Source organism: Heterodontus francisci, chromosome 5 (assembly GCF_036365525.1).
Source record: "Heterodontus francisci isolate sHetFra1 chromosome 5, sHetFra1.hap1, whole genome shotgun sequence".
Classification (NCBI taxonomy): Eukaryota; Metazoa; Chordata; class Chondrichthyes; order Heterodontiformes; family Heterodontidae; genus Heterodontus; species Heterodontus francisci.
The window spans coordinates 67,402,781-67,416,246 of record NC_090375.1 but is presented as its reverse complement, the minus strand read 5'-3'; the positions used below and the strand labels follow the sequence as shown (position 1 = coordinate 67,416,246).

The following is a 13,466-nucleotide window of genomic DNA, read 5'->3' as shown; positions in this document are numbered from 1 at the left end:
TTAGTTGCAGGAAATTTCTGCTCATCCAGTACCAGATTTCAGGCAGTGTGACAATTTAGACAATGAAGGGGTCGAGAGATGTGGTGATGAGTTGGAGCTGGTTATTGTCAGCATATACGTGAACCTGCTTTGCTGCTTTTGGATGATGTCGTCATGGGCCGGATGTAGATAAGAAATAGGAGGGGGCCAAGGACAGATCCTTGGAGGACACCAGAAGTAACAGTGCGGAAGCAGAAGAGAAGCCATTGCAAGGGATTCTCTGACTATGGCTGGATAGGTGAAGAACGGAACCAGGGGAGTGCATTCCCACCCAGCTGGACAACAGAGAAGAGTCATTAGAGGAGGATGATGTAATCAACCGTGTTAAAGGCTGAAGACAGGTAGAGAAGGGATAGTTCACTTTTGTCACAGTCACATAGGTTACCATTTGTGATTTTGCTAAGAGCCGTTTCAGTATTGTGATGGGGTGGAAATCTGATTGGAGGGATTCAGACATGGAGTTCCAGGAAAGATGGGCATGGATTGGGAAGGCAAGAGCAAGTTCAAGTCTTTGCAGAGGAAAGGGAGATTCGAGATAGGACGGTAGTTTGCAAGAACAGAGGGGTCAGAGGTTGTTTTGCTGAGAGGGGTAATGATGTCAGATTTGAAAGGGAGGTGGACAGTACAAGAGGAGACTGAACTGTTCACATATTAGCCAATGTGGAAGCCAGGAAGGTACGTTGGGTGGTCAGGAGTTTAGTGGGAATAGGATCGAAGGAGGAGGAGACGTATATCACAGATAAGATTAGCTCAGAGAGGGCATGAGGGGTAATGGTAGAGAAAGATGAGTCAGGCCTAGGGCATGGGGGAACTTTAGAAGAAGTTTGGCCCAGTCAGCTAGGGGAAAGAAAGAAAGTGGCAGAAGAAGGTGAACAGATGGTCACAATCTTAGAGACAGATGGTCCGTGAGCTCCTCGCACTTATCGTTGGAGGTGAGGGTGGAGGTGAGCTGTTTAAAAAAAGCAGTTTGTTATAGAGAAAAAAAGCTGGGGTTAGCTTTGCATTCCAGGATTCTCCTGGAACAGTGAGCTGTTGGGCAGAAGAGAGCAGGACCTGCTAGTGCTTTATGAGGTCCTGCTAGATCCTGCAGTGAATGGCTACACCAGTTGTCTGCCATATATATTCCAAGTCGGCATCGCTTCGACTTAAGGGAGTGAAGATGAAGGCTGTACCATGGCAGCAGCTGGAACATATCTAGCCTGAGCCTGTCATCACCAAACATAAAACCACACAGAGCTCGCTGAATTCGAATAAGGAGCAGAAGCCTCGGTTGATTTCTCTCCCTAACTCACAAGCTAACTGTAGTGCCTCTGCAATCACAATGGTTGGAATTTAAGTGACCAATTAACTGCCACTTAAGGTCCTCTTCCCGCTACCACTTGTATAAACCAGCGGCGGTGGCTCAGGCCCTCCAGGACCAGTAAAACTGGGCGGCCTCCTTGTAGCTGGGGGGGCCCACACACCACAGCCCAACCGCCCCCACTGAAGTACATTCATGACCCCCCCGCCCCCCTTGCCTCACCGGGGCCCAGCCGTTTAACCCCTATGGGGTCCCGCAAACTTAATTTTTTCTGGGGCTGGCGTCCCTCTTGCTCCTTTCCCTGGCTGCAGTCCAAGCACTGGCCACTGCTCCCGGTGGCATTCTGGGACTGAGAGCTGCTGGCCCACTGGTTGGCCTGCAGCTTTTGAAGGCGGGACCTCCTGCCTCAGAGGGGCGGAAGTCCCACCCGAGGCCAATTAAGGGCCTGGGCCATGTAAAATTACAGCATGGCTCGCAGTGCCGGCGGAGGCAGGCTCGCCCCCAACATTTTGGCCAGTAGGCGGGGCCTCCCGCCCAAGGTAAACTTCCGCCCAATGACTCCAACATAAACTGGATAAACTGATCTTTCCAGTAAACTATAATAGGTCTATCTGACATAACATATCAGGGTGCACAGTACTGAAGACTTGTGCTCCAGAACTGCTTGTGTCCCTAGCCAAGCTGTACCAGTACAGCTACACCACTGGCACTGAAGAGAGTTAGGAGTGGAGGCAGCAGTGACGCACCTGCATGGAACCTAGTACCTGAGAGAGGATGGAGAGACCCGGGAGAGGATGGAGACATCCACGTTCAGAGCCTTCTACCTATCTGTAGAGAGTCGGGAGCGGAGTCAGCAGCTGACGAATATTTACTGCTTAGGGACAGAGTCTAAACAACTGGGAGTTTAAAAACATTAAGCAAGAGCAACTGTTGTTGGAGTGTGTCTGTAAATAGCTGGAAAATTAGAAAAAAAGTAGTTTTAAAAAAAATTCTCAAATAGCTACCTTATAAATGGTGAAGTTATTACAAAGGTTTAAGTTAGTGTAATTTATTAGCAATTACTAATGAGAAAGTGCTGCTTGCACAGAGTGTGAAGCTGTGAGTTTGGTGTGTGAGGGAGTTCGGTGACTAGGGGAAAGAGGTACTCCTTTGTCTCTTTCTGTTCTTTTTCCACCTTTTCAGCCTCCAGTATTTGGTTCTTACTTTGGTACGGGGAAGAAGCTGATTTGTGACTGACTGGTAAGTTATTGTATTTATTACACAAATAATAATTAGTTTGTAAAGTTAAGGTATGGCAGGACAGCTCGGCTGAGCGGAATGTGCCTCCTGTGGTATTGGGAACTCGTGGATGTACCATATGTCCTTGACAAACACATCTGCAGGAAGTGTCACCAACTGCTGAAGCTTGAGCTCCAAGTTTCGGAACTCAAGCAACAGCTGGAGACACTGTGGTGCATTTGCGAGACAGAGAACTACGTGGATAGCATGTTTAGGGAGGTGGTCACATCGAAGGTTAAGAGTGTGCAGGCAGAAAGGGAATGGGTGACCACCAGGCAGTCTAAGAGAACCAGGCAGGTAGTGCAGGAGTCCCATGAGACGATCTTGCTCGCTAACCGGTTTTCCATTTTGGATACTGGTGAGGGCGATGGTTCTTCAGTGGAGTCCAGCAAGAGCCAAGTCTGCAGCACCACAGGTGAATCAGCTGCACAGGAAGGGAGAAAGAAGAGTGGAAGGGCAATAGTCTTAGGGAATTTATTAGTTAGGGGAACGGACAGGCGATTCTGTGGCCGTTGACATGACTCCAGGATGCTATATTGCCTCCTTGGTGCTAGGGTCAAGGATGTCACAGAGCGGATACAGGACATTCTTCGAGGGGAGGATGAACAGCCAGAGCTCGTGGTCCACATTGGTACCAACGACATGGGTAGGAAGAGGGATGAGGTCCTGAAAGCAGAGTTTAGGGAGTTAGGTAAGAAATTAAAAAGCAGGACCTCAAAAGCAGTAATCTCAGGATTAGTCCCAGCGCCACGTGCTAGTGAGCATAGGAATAGGAGGATTGAGCAATTGAACATGTGACTGGAGAATTGGTGCCAGGAGGGAGGGCATCAGATTTCTGAGGCAGGTGGGACCTGTACCAGATGGACGTGTTGCACCTTAGCAGGACCAGGACTAACATCCTTGCAGGGAGATTTGCTAATGCTGTTGGGGAGGGTTTGACTAGACTGGCAGGGAGTTGGGAACCTGAGAGAGTGCTCAGATTGGAGGGAAGTAAAACTGGCAACAGGAAGTAGAAAAATAGTAAGTGAAATTAGAAGGCAGACAAAATGAAGGCAAACTTCAAATAGGATCAAAATGAGAAATAATGTTAAGACAATGATAAGGGCACACTATCTGAATGCACGTAGCATTCGCAACAAGGTAGATGATTTGAAGGCACAAATAGAGGTAAATGCGTATGATTTAATTGCCATTACGGAGACGTGGTTACAGGGTGACCAGAACTAGGAATTGAATATTCAGGGATATTCATCATTTCGGAAGGATAGGCAGAGGGGGAAAGTAGGTGGGGTAGTGCTGTTAAAAATGGACGAGATCAGTACAGTAGTGAGAGAGGATGTTACAATCGAAGAAGCAAGATGTAGAATCAATTTGGGTGGAGCTAAGAAACAGCAAGGGGCAGCAGACATTGGTGGAAGATGTTTATAGGCCACCAAACAGTAGTGGTAATGCTGGGCACAGTATAAATCAGGAAATTAGAGCTGCATGTAGCATGGGCAAAACAGTAACGGGCAATTTCAATTTACATATAGACTGGGTAAGCCTAATTAGCACCAATGCTATGGAGGATAAACTCCTGGAGTGTGTACGAGATGGGTTTCTGGAGCAATGTGTTGAGGAACCAACTAGAGATTGGGCTATTTTAGATTTAGCACTATGTAATGAGAAAGGGCTAATTAATAATCTTGCTGTAAAGGAGTCATTAGGAAATAGTGACCACAATATGATAGAATTTTACAGGAAGTCTGAAACATTGTTCATTCTGAAATCAGGGTGTTAAATCTGAACAAAGGAAACTATGAAGGTATGAGGGGCAAGTTAGCTATGGTGGACAGGGAAAATGCATTAAAAGATTTTATTGTAGACAGGCAATGGCTAGTATTTAAAGAAGTATTACACAGATTACAACAAATGTACATTCCTCCAAGACACAAAAACCCAACAGGAAAGGTGAATCAACCATGCCGAACAACAGAAGTTAAAGATTGCATTAGATTAAAGGAAGTGGTTTATAAGGTTGCCAGAAAAAGTGGTAAGCAATTTAGAATCCAGCAAAGAAGGACCAAGAAAGTGATAAAGAAAGGAAAAAGAGAATATGAATGCAAGCTAGTGAGAAACATAAAGGTGGACTGTAAAAGCTTCTTTAGGTATTTGAAAAGGAAGTGATTAGCAAGGACAAATGTGGGTCCATTCCAGGTGGAGACAGGAGAGTTTGTGGTGGAGAATGAGGAAATGATCGAGAGACTAAACAATTACTTTGTTCTGTCTTCACAGAGAAAGATACAGGAAATGTCCCTAGAATATTAGGGAACCAAGGGACTTGTAAAATGAGTAACTGAGAGAAATTAAAATCAATAAAGATGTAGTATTTGAAAAATTAACTGGATTGAAAGTTGATAAATCCCCTGGTCCAGATTAGCTACATCCCAGAGTATTGAATGAGGTGGCTATAGAGATACTGGATGCATAGACTTCAATGTCCATCACCAAGAGCAGCTCAGTAGCACCACTACTGACCGAGCTGGCCGAGTCCTAAAGGACATATCTGCTAGACTGGGTATGCGACAGGTGGTGAGGGAACCAACAAGAGGGGAAAACATACTTGACCTCGTCCTCACCAATCTGCCTGCCGCAGATACATCGGTCGATGACAGTATTGGTAGGAGTGATCACCACACAGTCATTGTGGAGACAAAGTCCCGCCTTCACATTGAGGATACCCTCCTTCGTGTTGTGTGGCACTACCACCGTGCTAAATGGGATAGATCTCGAACAGATCTAGCAATGCAAAACTGGGCATCCATGAGGCGCTGTGGGCCATCAGCAACAGCAGCAGAATTGTACTCAACCACAATCTGTAACCTCATGGCCCAGCATATCCACCACTCTACCATTACCATCAAGCCAGGAGACCAACCCTGGTTCAATGAAGAATGCAGGAAGGCATGCCAGGAGCAGCACCAGGCATACCTCGAAATGAGGTTTCAACCTGGTGAAGCTACAACACAGGACTATCTGCATGTAAAACTGCGTAAGCAGCATGCGATAGACAGAGCTAAGTGATCCCATAACCAATGGATCAGATCTAAGCTCTGCAGTCCTGTCACATCCAGCCGTGAATGGTGGTGGACAATTAAACAACTAGCTGGAGGAGGTGGCTCCACAAATATCCCCATCCTCAATGATGGGGGAGCCCAGCACATCAGTGCGAAAGATAAAGCTGAAACTTTTGCAACAATCATCAGCCAGAAGTGCCTAGTTGATGATCCATCTCGGCCTCCTCCTGAAGTCCCCAGCATCGCAGATGCCAGACTTCAGCCAATTTGATTTACTCCGCGTGTTATCAAGAAACGACTGAAGGCACTGGATACTGCAAAGGCTATGGGCCCTGACAATATTCCGCCAATAGTACTGAAGACCTGTGCTCCAGAAATTGCCGCGCCGCTAGCCAAGCTGTTCGAGTACAGCTACAACACTAGCATCTACCCTGCAATGTGGAAAATTGCCCAGGTATGTCCTGTACACAAAAAGCAGGACAAGTCCAACCCGGCCAATTACTGCCCCATCAGCCTACTCTCAATCATCAGTAAATTGATGGAAGGTGTCATCAACAGTGCCATCAAGTGGCACTTGCTCAGCAATAACCTGCTCAGTGACGCTCAGTTTGGGTTCCACCAGGGCCACTCAGCTCCTGACCTCATTACAGCCTTGGTTCAAACATGGACAAGAGAGCTCAACTCAAGAGGTGAGGCGAGAGTGATTGCCCTTGACATCAAGGCAGCATTTGACCGAGTATGACATCAAAGAGCCCTAACAAAACTGAGGTCAATGGGAATCAGGGGGAAAACCCACCGCTGGCTGGAGTCATACCTAGCGCAAAGGAAGATGGTTGTGGTTGTTGGAAGTCAATCATCTGAGCTCCAGGACATCACTGCAGGAGTTCCTCAGGGTAGAGTCCTCGGCCCAACCATCTTCAGCTGCTTCATCAATGACCTTCCTTCAATCATAAGGTCAGAAGTGGGGATGTTCACTGATGATTGCACAATGTTCAGCACCATTCGTGACTCCTCAGATAATGAAGCAGTCCATGTAGAAATGCAGCAAGACCTGGACAATATCCAGGCTCGGGCTGATAAGTGGCAAGTAACATGTGCACCACACAAGTTCCAGGCAATGACCATCTCCAACAACAGAGAATCTAACCATCTCCCCTTGACATTCAATGGCATTACCATCGCAGAATCCCCCACTATGAACATCCTAGGGGCCACCATTAACCAGAAACTGAACTGGAGTAGCCATATAAATACCGTGGCTACAAGAGCAGGTCAGAGGCTAGGAATCCTGCAGCAAGTAACTCACCTCCTAACTCCCCAAACCCTGTCCACCATCTACAAGGCACAAGTCAGGAGTGTGATGGAATACTCTCCACTTGCCTGGATGGGTGCTGCTCCAACAACACTCAAGAAGCTCACACCATCCAGGACAAAGCAGCCCGCTTGATTGGAACCCCATCTACAAACATTCACTCCCTCCACCACCGACGCACAGTGGCAGCAGTGTGTACCATTTACAAGATGCACTGCAGCAACGTACCAAAGGCTCCTTAGACAGCACCTTCCAAACCCACGACCTCTACCAACTAGAAGGACAGCACTGTGGGTGTACCTACCCAGGATGGACTGCAGCAGTTCAAGAAGGCAGCTCACCACCACTTTCTCAAGGGGCAAGTAGGGATGGGCAATAAATGCTGGCCTGGCCAGCAACGCCCGCATCCCATGAATGAATAAAAACAAAATTGGTGGTTATCTTTCAAAATTCTATAGATTCTGGAAGGGTTCCTGCAGACAGGAAAGTAGGAAATGTAATGCCACTAATTAAGAAGGGAGCAAGAGAGAAAATGGAGAACTCCAGACTTGTTAGTTTGACGTCACTAGTAGGTAAAATGTTAGAATCTAAAGGATGTGATAACTGGACGCTTGGAAAATAATGATATGATTGGGCAGAGTCAACATGGATTTATGAAAGGGAAAGCATGTTTGACAAACCTGTTGGAGTTTTTTGAGGATGTTACTTGTAGCATAGATAAAGGAAAACTAGTGGGTGCTGTATTTGAATTTTCAGAAGACTTTTGATAAGGTACAACACAGGAGGTTAGTGAACAAAATTACAGCACATGGGATTGTGAGTAATACACTGGTATGGTTTGAGAATTGGTTAGTAGACAGAAAGCAGAGAGTAGGAATAAATATTCTCAGGATGGCAGGCTGATACTAGTGGGGTACCACAAGGATCAATGCTTGGGCCACAACTGTTCACAGTCGATATAAATGATTTGGTAGTGGGGACCAAGTGTAATATTTCCAAATTTGCTAATGACACAAAACTAGGTGGGAATGTAAGTTGTGAGGAGGATGCAAGGAGGCTTCAAGGGGACTTGGACAGGCTAAGTGAATGGGCAAGAACGTGGCAGATGGAATATAATGTGAATTAGTGCGAGGTGATTCACTTTGGTAGAAAAAACAGAAAAAGCAAAGTATTTCTTCAATGGTGAGAGGTTGGGAAGTGTTGCTATCCAAAGGGATCTGGGTATCCTTATGCATGAGCCACTAAAAGTTAACATGCAGGTGCAACAAGCAATTAGGTAGGAAAATGGTATGTTGGCCTTCATTGTAAGGGGATTTGAGTACAGGAGTAAAGATGTCTTGCTGCAATTGTATAGAGCCTTGGTGAGACCACACCTGGAGTATTAGTACAGTTTTGGTCTCCTTATCTAAGGAAGGATATATTTGCCATCGGGGGAGTGCTGCAGAGATTGACCAGTCTAATCCCTGGGATGGCAGGATTGTCTTATCAGGAGAGATGGCAGAAACTGGGACTGTATTCTCTAGAGTTTCAAAGAATGAGAGGTGTTCCCATTGAAACTTACAAAATTCTTCTAGGGCATGACAGGCTAGATGTGGATAGGATGTTTCTTCTGGCTGGTGAGTCTAGAATCAGGGGACACAGTCTCAGAATAAGGGGCAGACCATTTAAGACTGAGACGAGGAGGAATTCCTTTACTCAGAGGGTGGTGAATCTTGGGAATTCTCTACCCAGAGGGCTGTGGAAGCTCAATCATTGAGCGTGTTCAAGACAGAAATCGATAGATTTCTGGATACTAATATTAAGGGATACAGGGATAGTGGGGAAAAATTGCATAAGAGGCAGATGATCAGCCATGGTTTGTTTGAATGGCACAGCAGACCAATGGGCCGAATGGCCTACTCCTGATCCTACTTCCTATGTTCCTATTTAACCGACAATGTGGAAAATTGCCCAGTTATGTCCTGTACACAAAAAGCAGGACAAATCCAACCCAGTTAACTACCACCCATCAGTCTACTCCCGATTATCAGCCAGTACTATGGCTACAGCAACAGGTCAGAGGATGGGAATTCTGCAATGAGTAACTCACCTCCTGACTCCCCAAAGCCTGCCAACCATCTACTATAGGATACAGATTGAAGGTTTTGGGCAAAAGATGCGGGGGGGAATGTCAGGAAGAACTTTATTTTACACAGCGATAATGATAACAGTGGTAATGACCTAGAACTCGCTGCCCAAGAGTGTGGTGGAAGTACAGACCATCAATGATTTTAAAAGGAAATTGGATGTGCACTTGAAGGAAATAAATATACAAGGCTTTGGGGATTGAGTGGGAGAGTTGGACGGACTGGATTTCTCCACGGAGAGCCGGCATGGACTCGATGGGCCAAATAGCCTCCTTCTATGTCATATATGACACTAAGTCAGGAGTGTGATGGAATACTCTTCACTTGCCTGGATGAGTGCAGCTCCAACAACACTCAAGAAGCTCGACACCATCCAGGATAAAGCAACCTGCTTGATTCACACCCCATCCACCACCTTCAACATTCACTCCCTCCACCACCGGCATACAGTGGCAGCAGTGTGTACCATCTACAAGATATACTGCAGCAACTCACCAAGGCTCCTTTGACAGCACCGCCCAAACCCACGACCTCTACCACCTGGAAGGACAAGGGCAGCAGATTTATGGGAACACCACCACCTGCAAGTTCCCCTCCAAGCCACACATCATCCTAACTTGGAAATATATCACTGTCGATGAGTCAAAATCCTGGAACGCCCTTCTTAACAGCACTGTGGGAGTAACTTCACCACATGGACTGTAGCGATTCAAGAAGGCGGCTCATCACCAACTGCTCAGGCCAATTAGGGATGACCAATAAATACTGGCCTAGCCAGCAATGCCCACATCCCGTGAAAGAATAAAAAGTCATGGCATCAGCATGCTGACATCCTAAGCTCATCACAAATTTAAAGTTAGTTTGAAGATATAAGGTACTCATAAACTACCTGTGGAATGCCCTAGTCAGTTGATAAAAAAAACTGTTTACATACATACAATGGCAATGGAGTTGGGAGGGACACATCTTTCCACACAGCCTGCAACTGTATCATAATAGTTGCATAACAAAATTGAATGAGAAATCTGGATATTGCAATTTACAATGGTAAATACTGACAGTAAAGCTAGAATCAAAAAGTGTGTTTCCTACACATTTCTAAAATATGGATTTCAAGAGCAAATATGAGAGAGTTGTTCCACATTGCTCATATTGCAAACCCAGAAATCTACGATTGACATTTTTGAATTAATCCCATCTCTTCGAATGTTGTTTCACAACCCCGTTTGCCACCAGTGCTGACAGAAGCTGGTTTTGTTTGTACCTGGTTCGTCTCTCGGAGTCTGGTGGTTCCTGAAACAGGCTCCCGATTATCAGTTTTCCCTGGTGGAATGAACTTGAGTTTTTTTGCTGCGTTGCCGCTGAGCTGACTCGGAGCTGCGGATCTTCTCATTTCAGTCAGTTGTCACTTTGCAGTATGAGTATCCATACATAAGTTAAGTCACTGCTTGAAAGGGGACCTGATAACCGCTTCTATTGCTCCAACACGATAGCTGATTGATGGGGTAATAATGTTGATGCTTCCTGTCATTGGGTGATTTTGGATTTCCCGCCTTCCCAGCAGCCTTCGAGGGACTCGAAGTGCTACATAATGCGCATGTGTAGCTCTTCCAGCTCAACTTTTAAATGTTTGTATTGTTCATTAAATAATTTTGTAATTCTGCTATGTTGTTATCGTACTTACTCTGCAATATATTACGTTTTAGACAACTAGCAGATTTACCATGTTACTTCTCACAAGGACTCAGGTCCCGGCAGACCCATTGTTTCAGCCTGTTCCTGCCCCACTAAACTTATTTCGTCCTATTGTGAGAATAAGAAATACTGAAATGTTGTTTCTACAGCTTGTGGAAAATTACCGAGAAGTCATTTCTACACAACATAATGAAATCACTGAAAAAGAGAACTGATAAGGGTATGTAAGTAAAGACCTTGAGACAGTACAGCAGTTAAAAATTGTGCTTAGGCAGAGAAAAGAGAAACAGCAAGAGTTAGAACAAAGGATGTAGTGAATAAGAAACTGCCCCACTAAGACAAAGGCTGACAGCTGCAAGTTAACACACACAATGGAGAGCCAAATAAGGTCAAACAAAAACAAGAGTTAGGGGCTAGAAAGTTAGAGTAGGGGGAGACGTAAACAGAGGAGGAGACTGTAGCAACTATAGGATAGGTTAGTGTCATAATATGTTATAACCAATAATGTAAACTAAGGGCGTGGAAAAATGGATTTGTATTGTATAAACATGAACTGAATATGTTGATCGGTGTGCCTGCTTGTAGGACACCCGATCTTGCAAGAACGTTAAATAAACTTACTTCTTCAGAGTTTGACTTGGTGTAAATTATTATTAAGTGGGCTATGTTTCTCACACTATCTTGACTCTATCTTTTCTCCGCTGGTCCAGTCTCTTCAAACCTACATCTGTGACTCTTCTGACACCCTATGTCATTTTGAAAAGTTCCAATTTCCTGGACCCAACCGCCTCCTCTTCACTATGGACGTTCAATCTCTCTACACTTCCATCCCCCACCAGGAGGGTTTGAAGGCTCTCTGCTTCTCCCTTGAACAGATGCCCAACCAGTCCCCATCCACCACCACCCTCCTCTGCCTGGCTGAACTTGTTCTCACATTGAACAACTTCTCCTTCAACTCCACTCACTTCCTTCAAGTAAAAGGTGTTGCTATGGGTACCCGCATAGGTCATAGTTATGCCTGGCTTTTTGTGGGATATGTTGAACATTCCTTGTTCCAGTCCTACTTCGGCCCCCGCCCCCCAACTGTTTTTCCGGTACATTGATGACTATCGGTGCCATTTCCTGCTCCCGCCCCGAACTGGAAAACTTCATCAACTTTGCTTCTAATTTCCACCCTGCTCTCACCTTTACATGGTCCATCTCCAACACTTCCCTTCCCTTCCTCGACTTCTCTGTCTCCATCTCTGCGGATAGGCTGTCTACTAATATTCATTATAAGCCCACCAACTCACACAGCTACCTCGACTACGCTTCTTCACACCCTGTCTCCTGGAAGGACTCCATTCCATTCTCCCAGTTTCTCCGCCTCCGACGCATCTGCTCTGATGATGCAACCTTCCATGACAGCGCTTCCATGACAAGGATATGCCTTCCTTTTTTCTCAACCGAGGATTCCCACCCTCCACCCCCTCCCCCTACACTGTGGTTGGTAGGGCCTTCAACCATATCCGGCCCATTTCCCACACCTCTACCCTCACCCCTTCCCCTCCCTCCCAGAACCGCGACAGGGTTCCCCTTGTCCTCACTTTCCACCCCACCAGCCTCCACATCCAAAGGATCATCCTCCGCCATTTCTGCCACCTCCAGCGTGATGCCACTACCAAACACATCTTCCCCTCCCTTCCACTATCAGGATTCCGAAGGGATCGTTCCCTCTGCAACACCCTGGTCCACTCCTCCATTACCCCACCACCTCGTCCCCTTCCCACGGCACCTTCTCCTGCAATCGCAGGAGGTGTAATACCTGCCCATTGACCGCCTCGCTCCTCACTATCCAAGGCTCCAAAGAGTCCTTTCAGGTGAAGCAGCGATTTACTTGTACTTCTTTCAATTTAGTGTACTGTATTCGCTGCTCACAATGTGGTCTCCTCTACACTGGGGAGGCCAAACCCAGATTGTGTGACCGCTTTGCGGAACACCTCCGCTCAGTCCGAAAACATGACCCCGAGCTTCCAGTTGCTTGCCATTTCAACACTCCCCCCTGCTCTCATGCCCACATCTCTGTCCTGGGATTGCTGCAGTATTCCAGTGAACATCAACGCAAGCTCGAGGAACAGCGCCTCATTTACCGATTAGGCACAATACAGCCTGCCAGACTGAACATTGAGTTCAATCATTTCAGAGCATGACGGGCTCCCCTTTTTTATATTTATTTTTAGTTATTTTTTTTATTTTTTATGCGTTTATTTTATTTTAGTTTGTTTCTACTGTGCCCACCCACTGTTTTTTCATGGTTGTGCTTGGGGCCAGGCTATTCAGTTTTCTGTCAATTAACACCCTCTCTGTACTAACGCTTTGTCTTTCACCACACCATTAACATACCATGTGCCTTTGCTCCATGACCTTCTGGACAGTTATTCTCTGCGACCTTGTCCCATCAACACCTTCTCTTTTATTATCGCTTGCCCCACCCCTGCTTTACTTGCTTAAGGGAGGCAGTGGCGTAGTGATATTATCACTGGACTAGTAACCCAGAGACCCAGGGTATTGATCTGGGGCCATGGGTTCGAATACCACCACAGCAAAAGGTGGAATTTGAATTTAATTAATAAATCTGGAATTAAAAGCTAGTCAAATGATGGCCATGAAACCATTGTCAA

General features: G+C 46.0%; 1 protein-coding gene across 1 annotated transcript in view; it reads right to left on the bottom strand.

Annotated features, from left to right (window-relative positions):
* Positions 1 to 10,640, bottom strand: part of rad54b (RAD54 homolog B) — a 246,674-nt gene extending 236,034 nt beyond the window's left edge. The window contains exon 1 of the mRNA XM_068031594.1: positions 10,376 to 10,640. Coding sequence (XP_067887695.1) covers positions 10,376 to 10,504 — 129 coding nt within the window. The 5' untranslated portion in view covers positions 10,505 to 10,640. The remainder of the gene's footprint in view (positions 1 to 10,375) is intronic.
* Positions 10,641 to 13,466: the final 2,826 nt, after the last annotated feature.